The 16862-nt window shown below is 64.5% G+C and overlaps 1 protein-coding gene across 2 annotated transcripts; it reads right to left on the bottom strand.

Moving 5' to 3' along the window:
* Nucleotides 1–324: 324 nt before the first annotated feature.
* Nucleotides 325–15712, bottom strand: CRIP2 (cysteine rich protein 2). Of its 2 annotated transcripts, XM_082484208.1 has the most exons (8): nucleotides 15581–15712; nucleotides 5608–5702; nucleotides 3514–3571; nucleotides 2879–3019; nucleotides 2613–2681; nucleotides 2086–2180; nucleotides 1741–1798; nucleotides 325–1572 (listed from the first exon to the last, which is right to left on the bottom strand). In XM_082484208.1, the coding sequence occupies exons 1-8, from the start codon at nucleotides 15621–15623 to the stop codon at nucleotides 1505–1507; spliced, it is 627 nt and encodes a 208-aa protein (XP_082340334.1). In that variant the 5' UTR covers nucleotides 15624–15712; the 3' UTR covers nucleotides 325–1504. The 2 variants fall into 2 exon arrangements, with proteins under 2 accessions (XP_082340334.1, XP_082340335.1); XM_082484209.1 differs by lacking the exons at nucleotides 2613–2681; nucleotides 2879–3019; nucleotides 3514–3571; nucleotides 5608–5702; nucleotides 15581–15712 and adding an exon at nucleotides 2378–2578.
* Nucleotides 15713–16862: the final 1150 nt, after the last annotated feature.

Genomic DNA, 16862 nt, shown 5'->3' with positions numbered 1-16862 from the left:
AAGTTTTCCAAATTGCAAGGGAGCATCCCATCCCATCCCATCCCATCCCATCCCATCCCATCCCATCCCCAGGACCAGCACAGCCTCCTACAAGCCCATCACAGCCCAGGCAGCGGCCATGGCTTGTGCGGCACCAAGAGCAATTCTGGCCTGGGCAGCTTGAGCTCGATTGGGACGAAGGCTGCTCTGTCTTGTCCCAGGAGGAGCCAGCTGGGGCAGGACCATAGCGGCAGGGTCCCCACACTGTCCTGGGGACCGGAGGGATGCGGCGCAGCGCACACAGCTTCCCCCCCGCCTCCCCCCAGAGCTGAGCCACACAACGCGTCTGTCAAAACCTTTATTGTCAGCAAATAACAAAAGTCAGCCCTGCGGCGGCGCAAGGAGCCTGGAGAGAGCGGGGTGCTGGTACCCCAGGACTCACCACCCTGGGGAGCCCCCTGCACCAGCCACCCTCCCCGGCCTCCTGGGCAGCAGCGGGGCTGGGTGTGCATGGGGAGGGGGAGGAACGGGTGAGAATGGAGGTGGCGGGGGGGGACGGGGGGCACGTGTCATTCTCCAAAGCAAGGGGCACATTTACAACTGCTTATAAATAAACAACAACAACGAGAAACCTCCGGCTCTGGGAAGCAGGCGGGCATCCTGCCATCCAGCCGCCAGCCCAATGCACTCTGCCCTCCGCAAGGCGGGGAGCACCCCACTCCCCCAGGGATGCAGCCACAGGGTGACCCCCCCCCACCCCAGCACAGGCTCTGCCGCTGTGGGGGACCAGGGCCACCAACCCAAACCAGCCGGCAGAGTGGATTTGGCACCTGCCCGGGTGCACGTACAGGGATGCCCCGGGGGTGCAAGGATGGGGATGCAGGGAAACAGACCCTGCAACCCCAACGGCGACCGGGGTCAGCCACAGGCTCCGGGGAGAGCACGAGCCAGGGCATAGAGCCCGGGAAGGGCCAGGAGAAGGGCAGTGCTGCCAGATGGGCCAGAGCCCTCAGGGGACACACACGTCCCCAGTGGCTGGCCGGGAACAGGGCTGGGTGCCCTGACCACCAGTCCCCATCCCTAAGTGCCTCAGGATGCCCGCCAGGCTCCATGGCCCTCTGTGCGGGAGGCAACTGGGAGCACCCTCCCATGGTGGGACTCCTGCCACCACCTTCCCCCCAGCTTTCAGCCCCTCAGGTGTCACCCGCTGTCCCCTGCACATGGTGACATCCTCACACCCACCCCACTGCCTCTCACGCTTGGGGGGGTGAGGGGGTTGGGGGGAGGGCTGGGGAGGGCAGAGCGCATTGGGAACCACCAGAGACACCTTCTACCTTTGCCTTTAAACACTGAAGCTTATATTAGAGACTATGATATATAACCCGAGGGGCAGGGCCGTCCTGCCCGGAGTAGAGACAGCAGAGAGAGCACAGCTCCGTGGCCAGCCTGGTGAGGGTCTGCTCCGGTTGTGAGCAGGAGGTTAGTACGGGGACACAGAGCGGGCAGGCGGGGAGGGGGACACCGTCTAGGGCTGGTTCTTCGCCTCGGGGTCTTTGTCGTAGATGTAGCTTCCCACAGCTCCGGTGTTGACACCTGCATGGGGCAGGGGGAGAAGCAGGAGGGTGAGGACTCGGGTGGGAAGGTGGCACGCTCCAGGGAGATGTCCCCTCTGGGCGGTGGCATGAGCATGGAGAGCGGCAGCCCAGGGGGGGCGCGTGCCCCCGGACCACCTCCCCACCCCACGCACCCTCAGGCACTCACCCTTTGGCCCGAAAAGGATTCCATAGCAGGGCTTGTGGCAGTACGGCTGTCCATCATGCTGCACAGGGCAGAGAGAGAGAAGCAGGTCACCCAGGTGGGTAAAAGCCAGTTGCCAGGACACGTCCCCCTGGCTGGGCACTTCTCCCACTCTGCTCATCCCCTGCAGATAGCTGCACCCCGGCACCCCCAGGCTGCAGGAGCTGCTCTTGCCAGCCCTGCCCTCCCCTCTTGCAAAGGCAGGGGCTGCCACACCGGTGTGGCATGGCACAGCTCAACCAGGAGGTGTCATGCCAGCATCCCCCATGCACGCTGCCAAGGGCTCTCTGAGCCGGGAGACGTCCTTACCTCGGCGTGGCCCCCCGGGGTCAGCGTCTTGCTGCAGCGCTCGCAGCGTAGGCAGGGACGGTGCCAGTCCTTCCCCAGCGAAGTCACCTTCTCAGCTAGAGTGGGGACAAGGAGGGAAGGTCGTGCCGGCCCCCGTGCACACATTGCTGGGGGGGAACCAAGCCCCGTGGGGACATCACCTCTGCATACAAAATCCCGAGGCAGCCCTGGTCCCCTCATCTCTCCCACCCCTCTGCTGCCTCACAGGTGACAGAGGTCGGACAAGGACAGCTATTAAGCCCGTGCCACCCACCTGGGAGGTGACAGCAGGGGACAGGATGCAGATGAAGCCCTGCACCCAGGAGCTCCTCCAAGAGGACCCATCCCTGTAGGCTCCTCAGGCGCATCCCTCTGTGCCCCGAACTCCACCTTTGAGCCAAAACCCCCTCCCAGCCCCTCTGCGTGCCCTGGGGGTCCTGCATGGAGCCCCAGCACCGTGGGGCCGTGCTACCCCAGGGCATGCACCCACTGCTCGCTCGCCACCTTACCAAAGTAGACTCTCTTGCCGCAGCGCGGGCACATGTTGGGCTCCCCAGTGAAGGTGGTGACGCTGGAGGCTGGAAGGAGAGAGGACATGGGTGTGGGAAGTGGAGGAACATCTCAGCCAGGACACACGGGTGCAGAGCACCCCACACACACACCCTGCACCCCACACCATCACCAAACACGGTGGCTCTGGACCAGCTGAAGGACACAACGGAGGGCCAGGCTGCCTGTCCTGACAGGAGGCAGCCTGTCCTGCCCTGCCCCTCACCTTTGCTGGGTCCCTTGGGAGGTGCAGCATTCACCTTCCTCTCCTCCACCTTCACCGGGTGCTCGATGGGTCCCGGAGCGGTCTGCCCCTCGATCTGCGGCTTCTCATAGATGTAGGACCCGGCGCCACCAATGTTCACCCCTGAAGTAGGGCAGAGAGAGGCTGCGATGGTCTTGGAGCACTCGGGGTCTCCATCCTCCCTCCAGTCCTCTTGCCCCACCTCCCCCAGCCCCATCGAGCCACAGGGCCACTGCGGACACCGCTGCACCTCGGCCCTGGCTTGCTTTCTCCTGACTCAGGCTTTCACCAGCCACGTCTGGGATAGGAGAGCGACTCCACCTTCTGTTTGAATTGTTGAATGGGAATTTGGTTTTGAAATATTTAAAAAAAAAAAAAAAAAAAAGACAGCTGTCAAGAGGGATCACTCCCTCGCTCCAGCGGCTCTCCTCTCCCTCTGCACAAGGGGACGGGCAGGGTTGGGACTGCAAAGTGCTGGTTTGATGCTCAGCCCATGACCAGCCTGGCTCCTGGGATGCTTTTGGGGCCATGGCTCCCCGCCAGTGGGGATGGGGGGACCTGGCCCCTCCTGCAGCCCTGGGCATGGCCGCACAGGCACAGGGGCAGCACGGACGTACCTTTGGGGCCGAACAGCGTGGCGTAGCAGGGCTTGTGGCAGAAGGGCTTCCCATCATGCTGGGGAGAGAGGGGAGTGTTAGGATGCCGAGCGGCCACGATGGTTCCCTCCGGATCGCTTCCATCCCCACTGGTGTTCGGAAACCACCACGGCCACGTCTACACCCCAAAACGCACCCAGCCTGGGGGTCTGCCAGCAACAGCCTAACCCAACCCGAGCACTCAAGGATTTCACCTGCATCAAACACTCCGGCTGTCCTGCACATGCCGTACCGCGGGGCTGGAGCACCGGCAGTTCAGCCGAGAGGCATCTCCAAGCCCCGACCCAGCGGTGTGCCACTGGGACCCAGTAAGACATCGCTTTGCCCGCTAAGCATCCTGTGCGCAACCAGGCCGTTATTAGGCGCACATAGCACTGTGGCTTCCACCGAGCTTCGCCTCCCCCCCTCGCCTTGGCCTGAGATCAGAGGCCCCACGCGGGCACCGGTCCCAGCCCAGCCGCTATCAGCCCTGCTATCGGCTCGGGGCGATTACTGCAGGAAGGCACGAAACGGGTGATAAGCCCCACAGCTCCCCACAGCCGTTTCTCATGGGCCAGCGGGAACCGAGTCCAAGAAAACAAAAAGAGCGTTTGTGGCTGGGGGGAGGGGGAGCCAGCGGGACTGCCACGCACACCGCCCCGCGTGGAATACCCACTGGGACCCCGTCCTCAGGCACGAACCCACCCCATCGCCTGCTCGGCTCCGTTCAGCATCTCAGCCCTGCTTCGTGCCCCGTGGTCCTGCCCTCCATCCCCTCCGCTGCAGGGCAAAGGGTGCCTTGCCCCAAAACGGGCAGGGCGGTAGCTAAGGCAGAAGCGATGTCCTTTCCCTCGTCACCCGGAGCGGTGTTGTGCCAAAGGCGGGGGCTGGCAGGGGCCGGGGGCAAAGCTGGGGCGGGGGGGCGAGCAGGCAGCGGATGGGCGAGGAGGCAGCGGGCTGGCAGCAGGCAGCTGCAACGTATCGCCAGGCATAAATACCACTGCGCTCGCAGCGTTACCGTGCTGGAGGGGAGGGTAAACATTTAGCTGGTCTCCCCGCGACATCTTTCCAACCCAGCCGGACACGCTGTCTTGAAAGGAAGGAGAAAAAGCAGGAAAGGGCCGAATCCTGCGGTCGGCGCAGCCGGTGGGGGCTTGGCTGCCATCCCCCATGGGAGCAGAATCCAGCCTTATATGGAGAAGTAGCAAATCCCCAGGGCTTAACCTGGCCCGAAGCACAGATCCACCCGCACAGCCCCAACCTCCCTGGCAGGACTGGCCCCGCTTCCCCCGCGGGCTGGTGGCAACCAGCACGGCTGTCCCCACTGCCACCGACTGCTCCCCCAGCTGTGCCGCGTGCTAAAACCGCGCTAAAGAGCTGGTGAAACTCTGGCATGACAGGCACCGCGCAAAGCCCAGGACACCGGGTGTCACGCTGGGTCACCACATGAGAAGAACACAGTTGCTCCCAAGCTCCAGCACCTGCCACCACCACTGGCACGGTGCCCTTGTGCTCCCAAGCACGGAGCAGCCGCAGTGGCATCGCACTCCAGTGCAAGCCCCAGGGCACCGAAAGCACCAGTGCCGAGCTAGAATCACCATGGCAACCCGTGCATCCCTGATTTTCGGTGTTTTTAACCGTGCTCCAGTGTAGGCTCTTGGAACCCACACGCCTTTGAAGCCAGCGTGATGCCCCAACAAGCCTGCCCGGTGCACGGAGCTGCTTCAAGTGCTTGCCAGGGCAAGCCGAGCCCCGCCACAGGCTTGCCTGGGAGCCCACAGTGGGGTGACACGGCTGGGGCACCACACATGGTGCCAGCACCGCTCTGTGGCTTGCCCAGGACTGTGCACAAGAGCTCTTGAGCACCGCGGGTCACACCAGCATTCGAAGCCACAGCGTGTGCTCCTGGGCTTGCATGCCGTAGGGACAACCCATCCACATGGCATTGGGTACCCATCCCAGCCTGATTCCTGGGACTTCCCATCCCTGGGGTGCTGGAGAGCCCTGGAGGGACCACCCGGCCCCCCCTGCATGGCAGCGCAGGTCCCCTACCCCATCCACCCCAGCGGCTCTTACCTCGGCGTGTCCGCCCGGGGTCAGGGTCTTGTTGCAACGCTCACACTTCAGGCAGAACTTGTGCCAGTCCTTGCCCAGGGAGGACACCTTCTCGGCTGCAGGGAACACGAGAGAGGGGTAAGCGACTGCCAAGCCACCTGCTAAAGCCCCCGGGGAAGTTGGGCTCTGGGCACCACGGTGGAGGAGGCTGCACACAAGGGGGGCTGCTCATCGCCAAGCTGCAGGGACCACAGGGTCCCCGAGGCCATTCAGGCCATGGGCACTCTCCCCCCCCCCCCCCCCCCCATCCCCGGCTCTGCCATCACACAAGACGCCCTTTCCCACGCGCCAGTCCAGCAGCAACGGTAGCGTTTTCCTTTCTCCTCCCTGCGTCTATTTTTACCCTCCGCGTGACCCAGAATGACCCTGCTCCCATTCAAATATTTGGTGTTACCATGCCCACCCCACCCGGTTCGTCATGCCTCCCCCACGCACACCCAACCTCCTGGGCTGCCGGGAACCTCGGCTGCGTTTCCAGCCCTCTGCCAGAACTGTTCCCCAGTGCTGCTCCCAGTACACCCGCTTGCCATCCAGCCGGGAGGAGGGGACAGCAGACAGCCTCTGGTGCCACCAAGGGTGGACGCTTGGCCCCGGATAACACCCGTCTCTCGGGCACGCGGGTGCTGGCCCCCAGCCCGGGAGCAGGGGCGACGTGCAGACGGGTACGGCAGGCACCGTCCTTGCATTGCCCCGCAGTGCCGCCAACCTGCCGCCGGCACCAAAAACAGTTTCAAAGCACCAGTGGGCAAATCCAGGGAAGGAAAATGCTTCGAGACCGGTTACGCAGATGCACCTCCTGCGGTTGGCCCCGAGCTGTACGGCCCCGAGCTGTACGTCCCCAGGAGCACCCCGGGAGGCAGCAGGGGCTGCCGGTCCTCCTCCTGCATCCCTGGCCTCCTGCCGTGCCCCCCTCCCTCCCAGCTCCCAGGGGGCCGGGTGCTGCCCCGTGCCCCCTGCTGATTCCATTTCGCCCTCCCTCTCCCCCACACATGTGCGGAGACAGCTGGAAAACAGCGTGATCCCGGTAAAACCACCATAAAACTAAATCAGGAGCGCCAAATAAAATATTTAACAAGCAAATAAAAGCGAAACCGGAGCCCGGCTCTGCTCTTCAAGAAGACCTCCTCCGTGACGGCGGGTTTCCCAGCCTTTTTTTCTCCTGAGGACCTCAGCAAATGTCACCTGTTTGCATCAGGTCGAGATGGGGGTCAAGAGCTCCCCACGTGGGCAGGTCCTGGCTTCCAGAGCCACCCTCCTCCCAAGGCAAACAGCTGCGTCCGGGGCACATCGCAAGGCCAAGATAAGCTGAAACAACTGCCATCACCACCCAAAAAAAATCAGCCCTGGTGCAAAGCAGCCTGGCCAGTGGCAGGGGAAGGCAGCGTGAGGGGGCAGAGCCTGGAGCGATTTCACTGGGGTGCAGGGGAGAGCCCCGAGAGCATCCCCAAGCAAGCACGTGGACGATGGGCTTGGGGAACCAGCATCAGCTGGAAGCAGCTCTGAACTGACCTCCTTCCAGGTTGGACCAAACCCCAGGCAGGAGCAGAGGGCAGGGTGAAGGGATGCCTCGCCATAGCCGGGGCTCTGTGCCTGTCTGCTCAAAGCTGCCGGGACAAATCCCTGCTGGCCCCCAATCCCAGAGGGCTCAGGAGCTTCCCCGTCCTTCCTGCTTCCCCATCCCCTCACAACAGGCAGCACACTGGAAAGGGACCAGGGCCGGACCCTGCCGTCCCCTTCCTCTGCCACCCTCATCCACCCCTGGGGACAGAGGACCAGCCCCAGAGCACACAGTCCCCTCCCAGAAGCGAGTGGGACACAGGGGTCCCCGCACCCCGCTGCCTTGGGGCTGTTGCAGGAGCCTCACGTCCCCCCAACCCTCCCTGGCAGGAACCGGTGCCTCCCCAGGGGTGACCAGGGAGGGAAGCGGAGCGTGATGGTCCGAAAGCCGAGCCAGGGGCTGGGGGCCAAAGGGCCATTCAGCTTTGTCACAGCGGATGCGCAGCCAGGCCAGGCTGCACTTCAGCTGCGTCACCCCTGCTCCCCCCCCCCATCACAGCTCTGGATACAAAGCAAGGAGAAAACATCCGCCGGGAGTTTCCCGGAGGCCATTGCAATTACAGCCGGCCACAACCCACGCCGGCTCTTTCCTGCTCCCGCAAGATGGGATGCCCCCCCAGTGTCCCCTCCTCCATAGTATTTCAGGCAGCTGTAAATCCATGCTGCTCCCTGACGTATCTATTCCCCCCCCCCCCCCCCCCGCCAAGGCATCCTCAGGCCACGCAGAGCAAAAGGGACATCACCGGCACCCGCAGCCTCCGGCAGGCGACGGGGCAGGGGGGAGGAGGTGGCCCAGTGCACCATCCTGCTCCTGGGACACGGGGACAGCCCGGGAACCACAGGGGCTGCCCCTTGCCCGCGGGTGGAAACGCCACGCAGCGGTTGCTCAGGCATCCTCTGGTTGCAAACAAGGGCTCCCGGGGGACACAGTGGGGGCCGGCACAGCCGGGACGGTTTTCCAGGCAGCATTGTTCGCGCCGAGCAGAGGAAGCAGCTTGGAGCCACCCCAGCCCATTTCCAGGGCAGCGGCATCCCTCCCGTGGCCGCGCTGCCCCATAAATCACTGCGGAGGGAAAGCACCAGCGCCCAGATTTCCTGTCACCCGGCCACATCTGCTCCACCGTTGCATCAGCTACAGAGAAGTGTCTGCCCGTGTTCTCCCGTCACGGCACAGACCCCTGGGGCAGCTGCTGGGGGGGGACCCCCTGCTCTGCAGCCCCCAAGTCGGGGTGGGGGATAGGGGGCACCTCACTATCCGCACTGCGGGGCGAAGGAGCGCCGGGGCTCCATCCAGCTCTGCGCAGGGAGTGCAGGATGGTGCTGGGGCTCCGGCGCAGGCTCCGCTCGGCCAGACGTCACACCGCACACCCCCAAGCCTCCGCCACCGAACACCATGCCCCGCCACGCCGGGAAGGGACGGGCCAGCGCCCGCATCCCCTCAGCGTCACACTGAGCGCACGCACGTCCTGCCCGGCTCTTGCTGGATCCCGCACCTACGCGTTCAGCCTGTGGCGAGATGCTCCCCTTCAAGCCCGCCAAATTTAAGCCAGCCGTGCAGCATCCCCCCGGGAAGGGCAGAGTTTAGGGTACTCAGCTGCAGGAATTTGGCCTCTGCCAAAGGTGTGTGACTCGGGGTTTGCCTGCCGTGGGTTACCTGCCTCGCCGTGAGTGGGTGGGCACCGGGTGCCATCGATAATAAACCTCTCTCCTCGGGGAAAGGCCCCCGCGGAGGAGAGGTGGAGGCATGGCGGGGTGCACGGCCGGCTGCAGGAGGTAGCCGCGGGGTGGACTTGCATCACGCAGGGGGTGCAGCCCGTGCCAACGAGGGACACCACCACAGCCAGGGAAAATCAGAGGCGAGGAGCAGGAAAGCGCCGGAGGGGGTTGCCGAGGCAGTCTGCTCCCCGGGCTCCGCGGCAGCCCCACCCCGGAGACAACGAGGCTCATCCCTTAATTACCCGCCGTGCCCGGGCAAGGCAGCTGGCGCGGGCCAGAGGTGGGCGCATCTTTTCGGGGTGGGAAGGGAGCATCCCTGCCTCCCAGCCTCAGCGCCAGGAGCCACGCCAAGCCGGCTCCGGGCCCTCACACAGGTATTTCCACGGCCTGACGTCAGCGCTGCCTCAAGCCGGAGGCTTATTCAGCAAAAGCGAGTGTAGCTGCAGCTGCGTCTCTGCAAAGGGCTTGGCTGTGCCCCATCCATCCCATCGCAGCCCTGGGAGGACGCGGGGAAGGGCTGACAAAGCCCAGTCCGGTGATAAAGATGCCAAAACCCCACAGGGACCCGGCGACGGGCATCCCTGGAGGAGAGGGATGCTGTCAGACCGACCGCAGATGCGCTTCGGAACGGTCGCAGGGCACAAAAGAATGAACAAGAGAGATGAGCGCAGGGAAAGGAGCCTGGTAAACGGCTGGAAACAAAGCCGAGAGCCCAGGCAGTGGCAGCCTCATCCCCTCCCCAGCCCCTCGCAGCATGGCCGGGAGATGGAAAAAGAGGAGGGAGAGCTTGAGGAGTTCCCACCGGACCCCCCCGGAAGGGTCTGCGCTGCCTTCCCACCACCCTGTCCCCTCCTGCCCTCCTCGGGCACGGCCAGGCAGCTCCTCTCCCCCGTCGCGCAGCCTGCGCCGACGAGTTACACCACACTGCGATTTTGTGGCCAAGACGTATATATTTAGCTCCTCCGCAGCGAGGCGAGGCGAGGGGAGCCCTCCGGCCCCGAGCCGCTGGCTCGCTGGGCTCCCTCCAAGTGCGCAACAAAGCCAGCTCAGTACGGCCTTGCCGGGGAGCGCAGTGGGGGGGGACGGACGGGGAACAAGGAATACCCCAAGAGGTGAGGTTTTTTCCCCAGGACCTGACCCCCTGCAGCCGAGCCCCTCGGATCTCCAGCCGCGGCCCCAATGCCCGGCGTGGCTCCCCTCCACCTCGCCGCTCCCTGCCTCTCACCTACTGCGGGCGCTTTCCCTGGCCGTGAGCCTTCAGCCTCCCGCACTCTGGTTCACGGGGCCAGGGCAGCCTCCAGCAAATCCCCCTCCGTTTTCCACGGGGCTGCTGTACTTCATCAAGCAGCGTCCGCACAAGGGGCATCCCCCTCTCCCTCCCCCTCCAACCCCGGCTCTGAGGCCGGGCAGCTTGACCGTGGCTGTCGATGGTGTTTTTTTTGCCAGGCATTGGGTTCAGCCAGGGCTGAGCCCAAAAAATCAGCTGCTTTCTTGCTGCGGGGCAGACCCACAGGCGAGGGGTTGCAGGCAGGACCCCCGGGCAGCGGCAGCCCTCCTCTCACCCCACCGCACGGTGAGGGGCAGAGCGGCCGGCGGAGAGCCGGGGCATGGGCAGGAGGATGAGCAAACCCCCCTCCCTGGGTAAACGCAGGTCCAGAGCACAGTGTTCCTCCTGCACACCGAAGATACCATCTCTGGCGAGCAGCGCCGGGAGGATGAGACAGTTTCCTGGCCCGTGTCAGCGAGGGCGGCGCTCAGAGACACGCTGGAGCAGCCAAGCCTGTCTAAGTGCTCCTCCAGCCCCATGGCTCCTCACCTCCTCACCCTGCTGGCTCCCCGCAGCCACGGGGCACCACCAGCTCCAGGCAGGGTTTGGCCCAGGGCTGTGGGCAACACGGTGTGAACAGAGGTGGCAGCGGGAGAGGATGCTCGGGACCTCCCTGGGGGCCACAGCACCAGTGCTCCCTGCCGGTAAGCATACGGCAGGCTGGTGGAAGAGCTCTCCCCACCCCTGTGCTAGGACCTATCCCCCACCATCACCTCCCTGGTTGCTTCAGGGCCTCCCAGCCCATTGGCAGGAGCGATGGACACCACCACCCCACCACAGCCAAACGTGGCACCACGGCACACGCTCCAGGCTCCGCATTTGATTGCAACACTGCAGCAACAGTTTTTCCATTACCTCTCGCTTGGGCGTTCCTCCTTGCTCCGCCTTTCCTTGCCTTTCCTTTCCAGTCCCACCACCTCACCTCTCCCCAGCCCTGCGCTCCTGCCAGGGACAAGGAAGGGAAGACGGGAACGCAAGGAGCTCTGCCCGAGACCTTGCCTGGGACCTGCGCCGTGGGCGCAGAGCTCCGCAAACCAGACACCAAACGGAGTCGCTCAGGACCAGCCGGGCTCGCAGAGAGCCACCTGCCATCCCCGAGCCCCCAGGAGTGGCACTGGGCTCCCTGGCCGCGCCGGCCACCACGAACCCCCCTGGCACATCCACGTGGATCCCTGTGTTCCCACGGCAGCTGAGCCCCAGCTTCCCTGGCAAAGGCAGGCAGCTGCCCGCCAACATGCCCACGAGATGCCGGCGCCGCACCGTGCAGGAGCCCCCAGCAGCTCCAGCAAAGCCTGCGCTTCCCAGGGCGCGAGACCTCGCACCGTCCCATCCCGCCCTCCCACAGAGAACTTTCTACAGCTCGCACTGTTTTCCGGAGGGAAAAGCTGATGCTAATCAGCCCGTCCTTCAGCTTCCCACAGTGGCATCCCCCACCACCACCCTCTGCTCCCCGGCAGGTCCCTGTGCGGGGAGCAGGAAACTGGTGCATCCTTAGTTACCGTTCTGCAAGGTCCCCGCACGCTCCGAGACACAGGAGCAGGCAGTTACCCAAGGAGCGCAGCCAGCCTTCACGCTGGCAAGCCAGGGGCTGTGCCGGCACCGGAGTGCCGACGGCTACAACCGGCTGCGCTTGAAGAGCCACTTCCTTTGTTAAGGACGGCTGGAATCAAAATCAAGCCCTCCTGCCCGGCCGCTGGCGGGCCACCATCTCCCAACAGCCGGTGCCCGGAGCCAAGGACAACGGTTACTTATTAATTGCAGAGCGGTTTCTGCAGGGAATTTCTGCAGGGTGGCCCCGCCGGTGTGCTGCTCGGCAGGGAGGGCACCCCCCACCTCACTGCACCCCCTCTCTTCCGGCACGTCAGCGTGACAGCGGGATCAGGCATCTGCTGTGGGACCCTCTGAGCACGCTAAGCTTGGACCCTCCTTGCTTCCCAGCTGGATGTGTCCATGTCCTTAGCTCCCCCTCCAGCACCCCATCGACGGATTGTCCCCAGAGACACAGCCAGGACAAACCCCAGGGCTACTGGGCGACTCCCACGTGTTTTTAGGATGCCCCTTCCCAAACAAACAGCGCGGCAGCCTCCTGCCTGCTCTCAGCACGTGCAGAGCGCTCCCCGAAAGCCGCTCGCCAGCGAACCCCGCTGCACGTGTGCTTTGCTGCATCCCCGGGGCTTTCGCCTGCCCCGCGCTTGGGATGGGAAAACAGGAAACCCCCTGCCGCCGCGATCCCCCGCAGTTCCCTGGGAAGAGAGGACAGGAGGCGGGAAGGCCTGGCCAGGGCTCCCGGCGACCCTGCAAAACTCATTTAAGGCCAGCGATGCAAAAGGGAGCTGGGGAAACGCGGCTGCTTGGCTTCAGGCGACGCTGGTCCCTCCGGCGCTTCCTGCCAGAAGAGATAACCCAACCCCAACCCACCGCCACCTGCCAGTGTGGGATGGGAACCAGCCCCGGCAGCGCTGCTCCTCCGGTTAAACATTCACTTCATCCCTCCGACCTCCCAAAGCAGGAAAGTTAGCCCCAGCCGCTCCTGGAAACAATGTCACAGACCTCAGCCTGCTTTTTTTTTTTTTTTTAAAAAAAAAAATGCCAGAAAACTATTTTTGTATTTCCCTGTGCTTTTTAAAGGAAAAAAGCTCATTCTGCAGCTCAGGAAACGCCCACATCCTCCTGACTGCGCAGGGAGGAGCCCGCTGGATTTTTCCAGGGAGCATGAAGCAACAGGCAGGCTGGAAATGAGTTTTCCATCGGTACCCGCGGCCGTTGGCGTTGGTCAGCCGCACAGGCACCGCGCGGGGCCGGCCGGGAACGGGACGCGGTGGCATTTCTCACACATGACCCAGGGCTGCAATCCCAGGCATTTGAGAAGTTAAGAGTTGCCAGCGTTCATTCAGCGCAAGCGAGGAGCGCTCCTGAACAAGCGGGGCTTTATGAATCACCTCCCCGTTAAGCTTCGGGCCAGCCGAGGAATTCACAAACGTTCCCAAACCCCGGGCGCAGCGCTCCCGTTGCCTTCCCACCCACCCCACCACGCGGTCCATCAGGAGGAAACCCCCAGGAGCCGCGTCCCCGGCAAGGCGGCTCAGAGGTTGCACCCAGTTTCTCTGCATTAAATAAATGGACCTGGGTTTATTCTGCCGGAGCCTGGGTGGTTCCTCAAGGAAAAAGCTCAAGGCATCCGCAAGGACGCGCTCCAGCCTATCTCAACTCCGAGCACGGAGAAGTTTTTGGCTTGCTCCTGTTTTGACTCATCCCCTGGTCATGGGTTTGCGTGGCCCCTGCGGGGAGGGGTGTCATGGGGGCTGCCGTTCCCCCCGCGGCCGGGCACCTGCCTCCTCCCTGCCTGCAGGGCAAGATGTCCCCCACGGGGTGGGGGGAAGGACCGGGGAAGCCAAGGAGCAGCAGAGACCTGGACACGGGACCACTACACCTACGAAACCCAACCGAGGAGAGAGATAGATGCCGAGCAGCTGGGGGCATGGGGTATGGCATCGTGCCCCCCCAGACCACATCCCCAAGAGACCCACCAGTCCTCCAGCACACGGGGAGAGAGAAGGAGCGCGGGCACTGCTGGGGGGTGGCACTTCACCTCCTGGCACAGCCTGTCCTCCTCTGGCAGCAAGGTGGGGTGTCCCTGAGCCCACCCTCGGCTCCCCACGCAGGGCAGGCTTGTCCCTGGAGCGAGAGAAGCAACTCTGACCTCGGGCCAGTGCCCAGCTGGCCGGACGGACACGCTATTTTCTGCTTAAAAAGGAAAAGATTCACACAAGGAAAGACATCCAAGGGGCTGAGCCCTTCCTACCCCCACGCAAATAGGTTTATTTAAAGGAGGAAGAGAGCAAATTCCTATTTCTCTGTGTTTACTTGGAGATGGCCGGAAAGGAATGAAAGCACCAATGCCTCAAAGGCTCAGGCACCGTCAGGACACTTTGGTATTTCTCCACCAAACAAACGTGCTGAGGCAGCAGGGGCTGGACCCTGGAGGGAGATGGGCAGCGAGGGGTGCAGGCAGGCAGGCAGGCAGGCAGGGCCGGGCCAGGCCAGCTGGACCCCGTGGCCAGCAGGTCCCAGGAGGCAGCTCGGGTTGGAATGCTGGATCCATCCCCAGAGCCACCCTGAGCCTGCAGCGCAGCCCCAAGGATGCCCACCCCGAGGATGCCCACCCCTCGGGAGGCTCTGGGCTGGGGCACTGCCACGCAGGGGGGAAGCGGGCTGGGACAGGCTCCTTGAGGAGCAGCGGTGAAGCACCAAGGTAGGGGATCAGCCCTGACTCCCACCTCCGCCCTCGGCACGTTCTGCAACCTGGGCGGCGGCACTCACCCCGGGATGCCCCACGGGAGACACTCCAATTCCCAGAGATCCTGACCAGCCACAACCCCAAACAGGGCTCTCGGAGACCTGCAGGGACTCGCTGCTGCCCAAAGCCAGCCCGGGCATGCTGAGGTGGACCTCTGAGCCCAGACGCTGCCTTTGAAAAAGACCCGTAGAAATCCCAAAGCATTCATTAGCTCACCCACCCGGGAACGGCCCGCGGAGGGCTGGCTGAGAGGCGCGATGGGGAGGGGTGAACGGCACACCTGGAACGAGGTTTGCAGGGAATGGGAACAAATTGGCTTGGGAGAAGGTTTTGTTTGCACCTGCCACCGCCTGCTCCTCCTGCACCAAGAGACCCCCCCCCCCGCCCTGGCTCATGGGAACCCCCTGTCCGTGTCAGATGCGCTGGGACCCCCTGTGACCCAAGCCAGCGGGTACGAGGGGACGTGAGTCCCCCTCCAGCCCCAAAACAGCCTGCGGGAACGCACCCCAATCAGCACCCCTCACCCCCTGCTTCACCTCCTCAGCCCAGGGAGCAGGGGAGGGTGCCCCAGGACCCCACCACCACCATATTCCCCACCCCAGGCCCAGCCGGCAGCATCCCCCACCGCAGCCGGGGGATGGGGATTCGGGGAGGAACGAGAATTCAGGGGGGAGGGATGGGGGGGAGGCAGAGCAGAGGGGCCGCAGCCGCTGCGAGAGGGGTCCCGGGGGGAGAAGCTGGTGCCGGGCAGGGCTGGGGGTGCACCTCGCTGGGGAGCCCCGGCCGAGCGAGGGACCCGGGGATGCGCCGGGCTTGGGGACAAGCGACCCCGGGGACACACCCCGGCGCCGGGAACGAGAAAAGGACCCGGGGATGCACCGGGGCTTGAGGAAGGAGGAGGCAGGGATGAGCGCCGGGATGGGGGACCGCGAACAGAGATGGGGAGGGGGGGGGGGGGGTGTCCCGGGGACGCGCACCCCGGCTCGGGGCGGGAGCGGGGGGGGGGATGCGGGGCCGGGCCCCGGGGATGCGCTCACCGAAGTACACCGTCTTGTCGCACTTGGGGCACTTGGATGCCATGGCGGGAGAGCGGAGAGGAGCCGAGCCGAGCCGTGCTGTGCCGCGCCGTGCCGAGCCGAGCCGCGCCGCGCCGTGCGCCCCGCTCCGCCCGGCCCCCGCCCACTGGCCCCGCCGCCGCCGCCGCCCCGGGGAGGGGGGGGCCGGGGCGGGGCTGCCGGCGGAGCCTCTGCCCGGCTCGGTACGGCGCGGTACGGCGCGGTCTGCAGCGCGGCAGGTGCACGGTGCCCGGCCGGCGGAGCCCCCACCCCGGGCAAACCTCCCCTGGCTCGTTCCCCATCCCCGAAAGCCCAAAGGATGGAAGTACTGACGATTCCCCTTTAATGGGGGGGGGGGATATCAATAAAAATTAAAAGGTTGCAATTAAGCAATATGGCTTGTGGGTTTTTATCTGTGCCCAGTCCCCTCCAGCGTGCACCCGGGCAGCAGTGTCACCTCACCTCTCTGTGGGTGATTCCTGCATCCCCGCAGGTGGCACTGACCCACGGAACCAGCGTGTCCCATTGCTGTGACCCACAGCCCCAGACCCTGTGCGAGAAATGGAGTAAGCACAGGAGCCAGCTTGCCCCCCTCTTTTAGAGACAACTAAGGGACACTTAGCCCCCTCTTTTAGGGACAGTGGAGCACCTGGGGGGCTGCTTTCAGACTCTCGTCGCACACACAGAGCCCTGCCTGGTTGAGCTGGTGGAAGAGATGGACCACGCGGCCGCAGAGGGGTGTACAGCCAGTTCCTGTGGTCTTTTGGGGGTGGCAAATTGGTGTTTGAGGAAGCCCAGCACCAAATCCACTGGCTGAGAGACCACAGGCTGCATCCCGACAGCAGCCGCCCTTGGAGAGGGCGGCCCCAGCGCCGGGGTACACACAGCCATGGCTGTCCAGGAGCTGCTTTGGTGGGAGAGTGACTGGATGGGGTGGAGGGTGCAGGAGTTGGCGGCACACGCAGAAGGGGCCGGCGGCAGCCCCCCACCCCGGGAAGCACTGTGCCTGCGCTGGGTATTCTTAGACACATTTTTTCCAGATGGGGTAACCGAGAAACCCAGATTAAGTAGCTGGGACGCCAGGGCTGATACGGGAGACCTTGGCGGGGGGACGAGGGCGAGAGGCCCTGGGGGATCAGAGATAGCGGTGACGGCCGGCGGGTGAGAGGATGGAGGACGGCACGTCTCCTGGCAGCCTCGCTAGCACGGCACGGCACGCATGGCACGGTGTCACGGGGCAGCGCGGCCCATCACAGGCACGCCG

The sequence above is a fragment of the Vanellus vanellus genome, assembly GCF_965231255.1.
Source record: "Vanellus vanellus genome assembly, chromosome: 5".
Taxonomy (NCBI): Eukaryota; Metazoa; Chordata; class Aves; order Charadriiformes; family Charadriidae; genus Vanellus; species Vanellus vanellus.
The sequence above is the reverse complement of the archived record's forward strand: the minus strand, read 5'-3'. Positions and strand labels throughout refer to the sequence as shown.

Excerpts from the sequence above, each read along its gene's own strand:
- CRIP2 (XM_082484208.1), bottom strand. The coding sequence starts at position 15,623 with ATGGCATCCAAGTGCCCCAAGTGCGACAAGACGGTGTACTTCG. Across the intron at positions 5,703-15,580 it reads CGACAAGACGGTGTACTTCG|CCGAGAAGGTGTCCTCCCTG; the intron begins GTGAGCGCATCC and ends TGTTCCCTGCAG. Across the intron at positions 2,181-2,612 it reads CGGCAAGAGAGTCTACTTTG|CTGAGAAGGTGACTTCGCTG; the intron begins GTAAGGTGGCGA and ends TCCCCACTCTAG.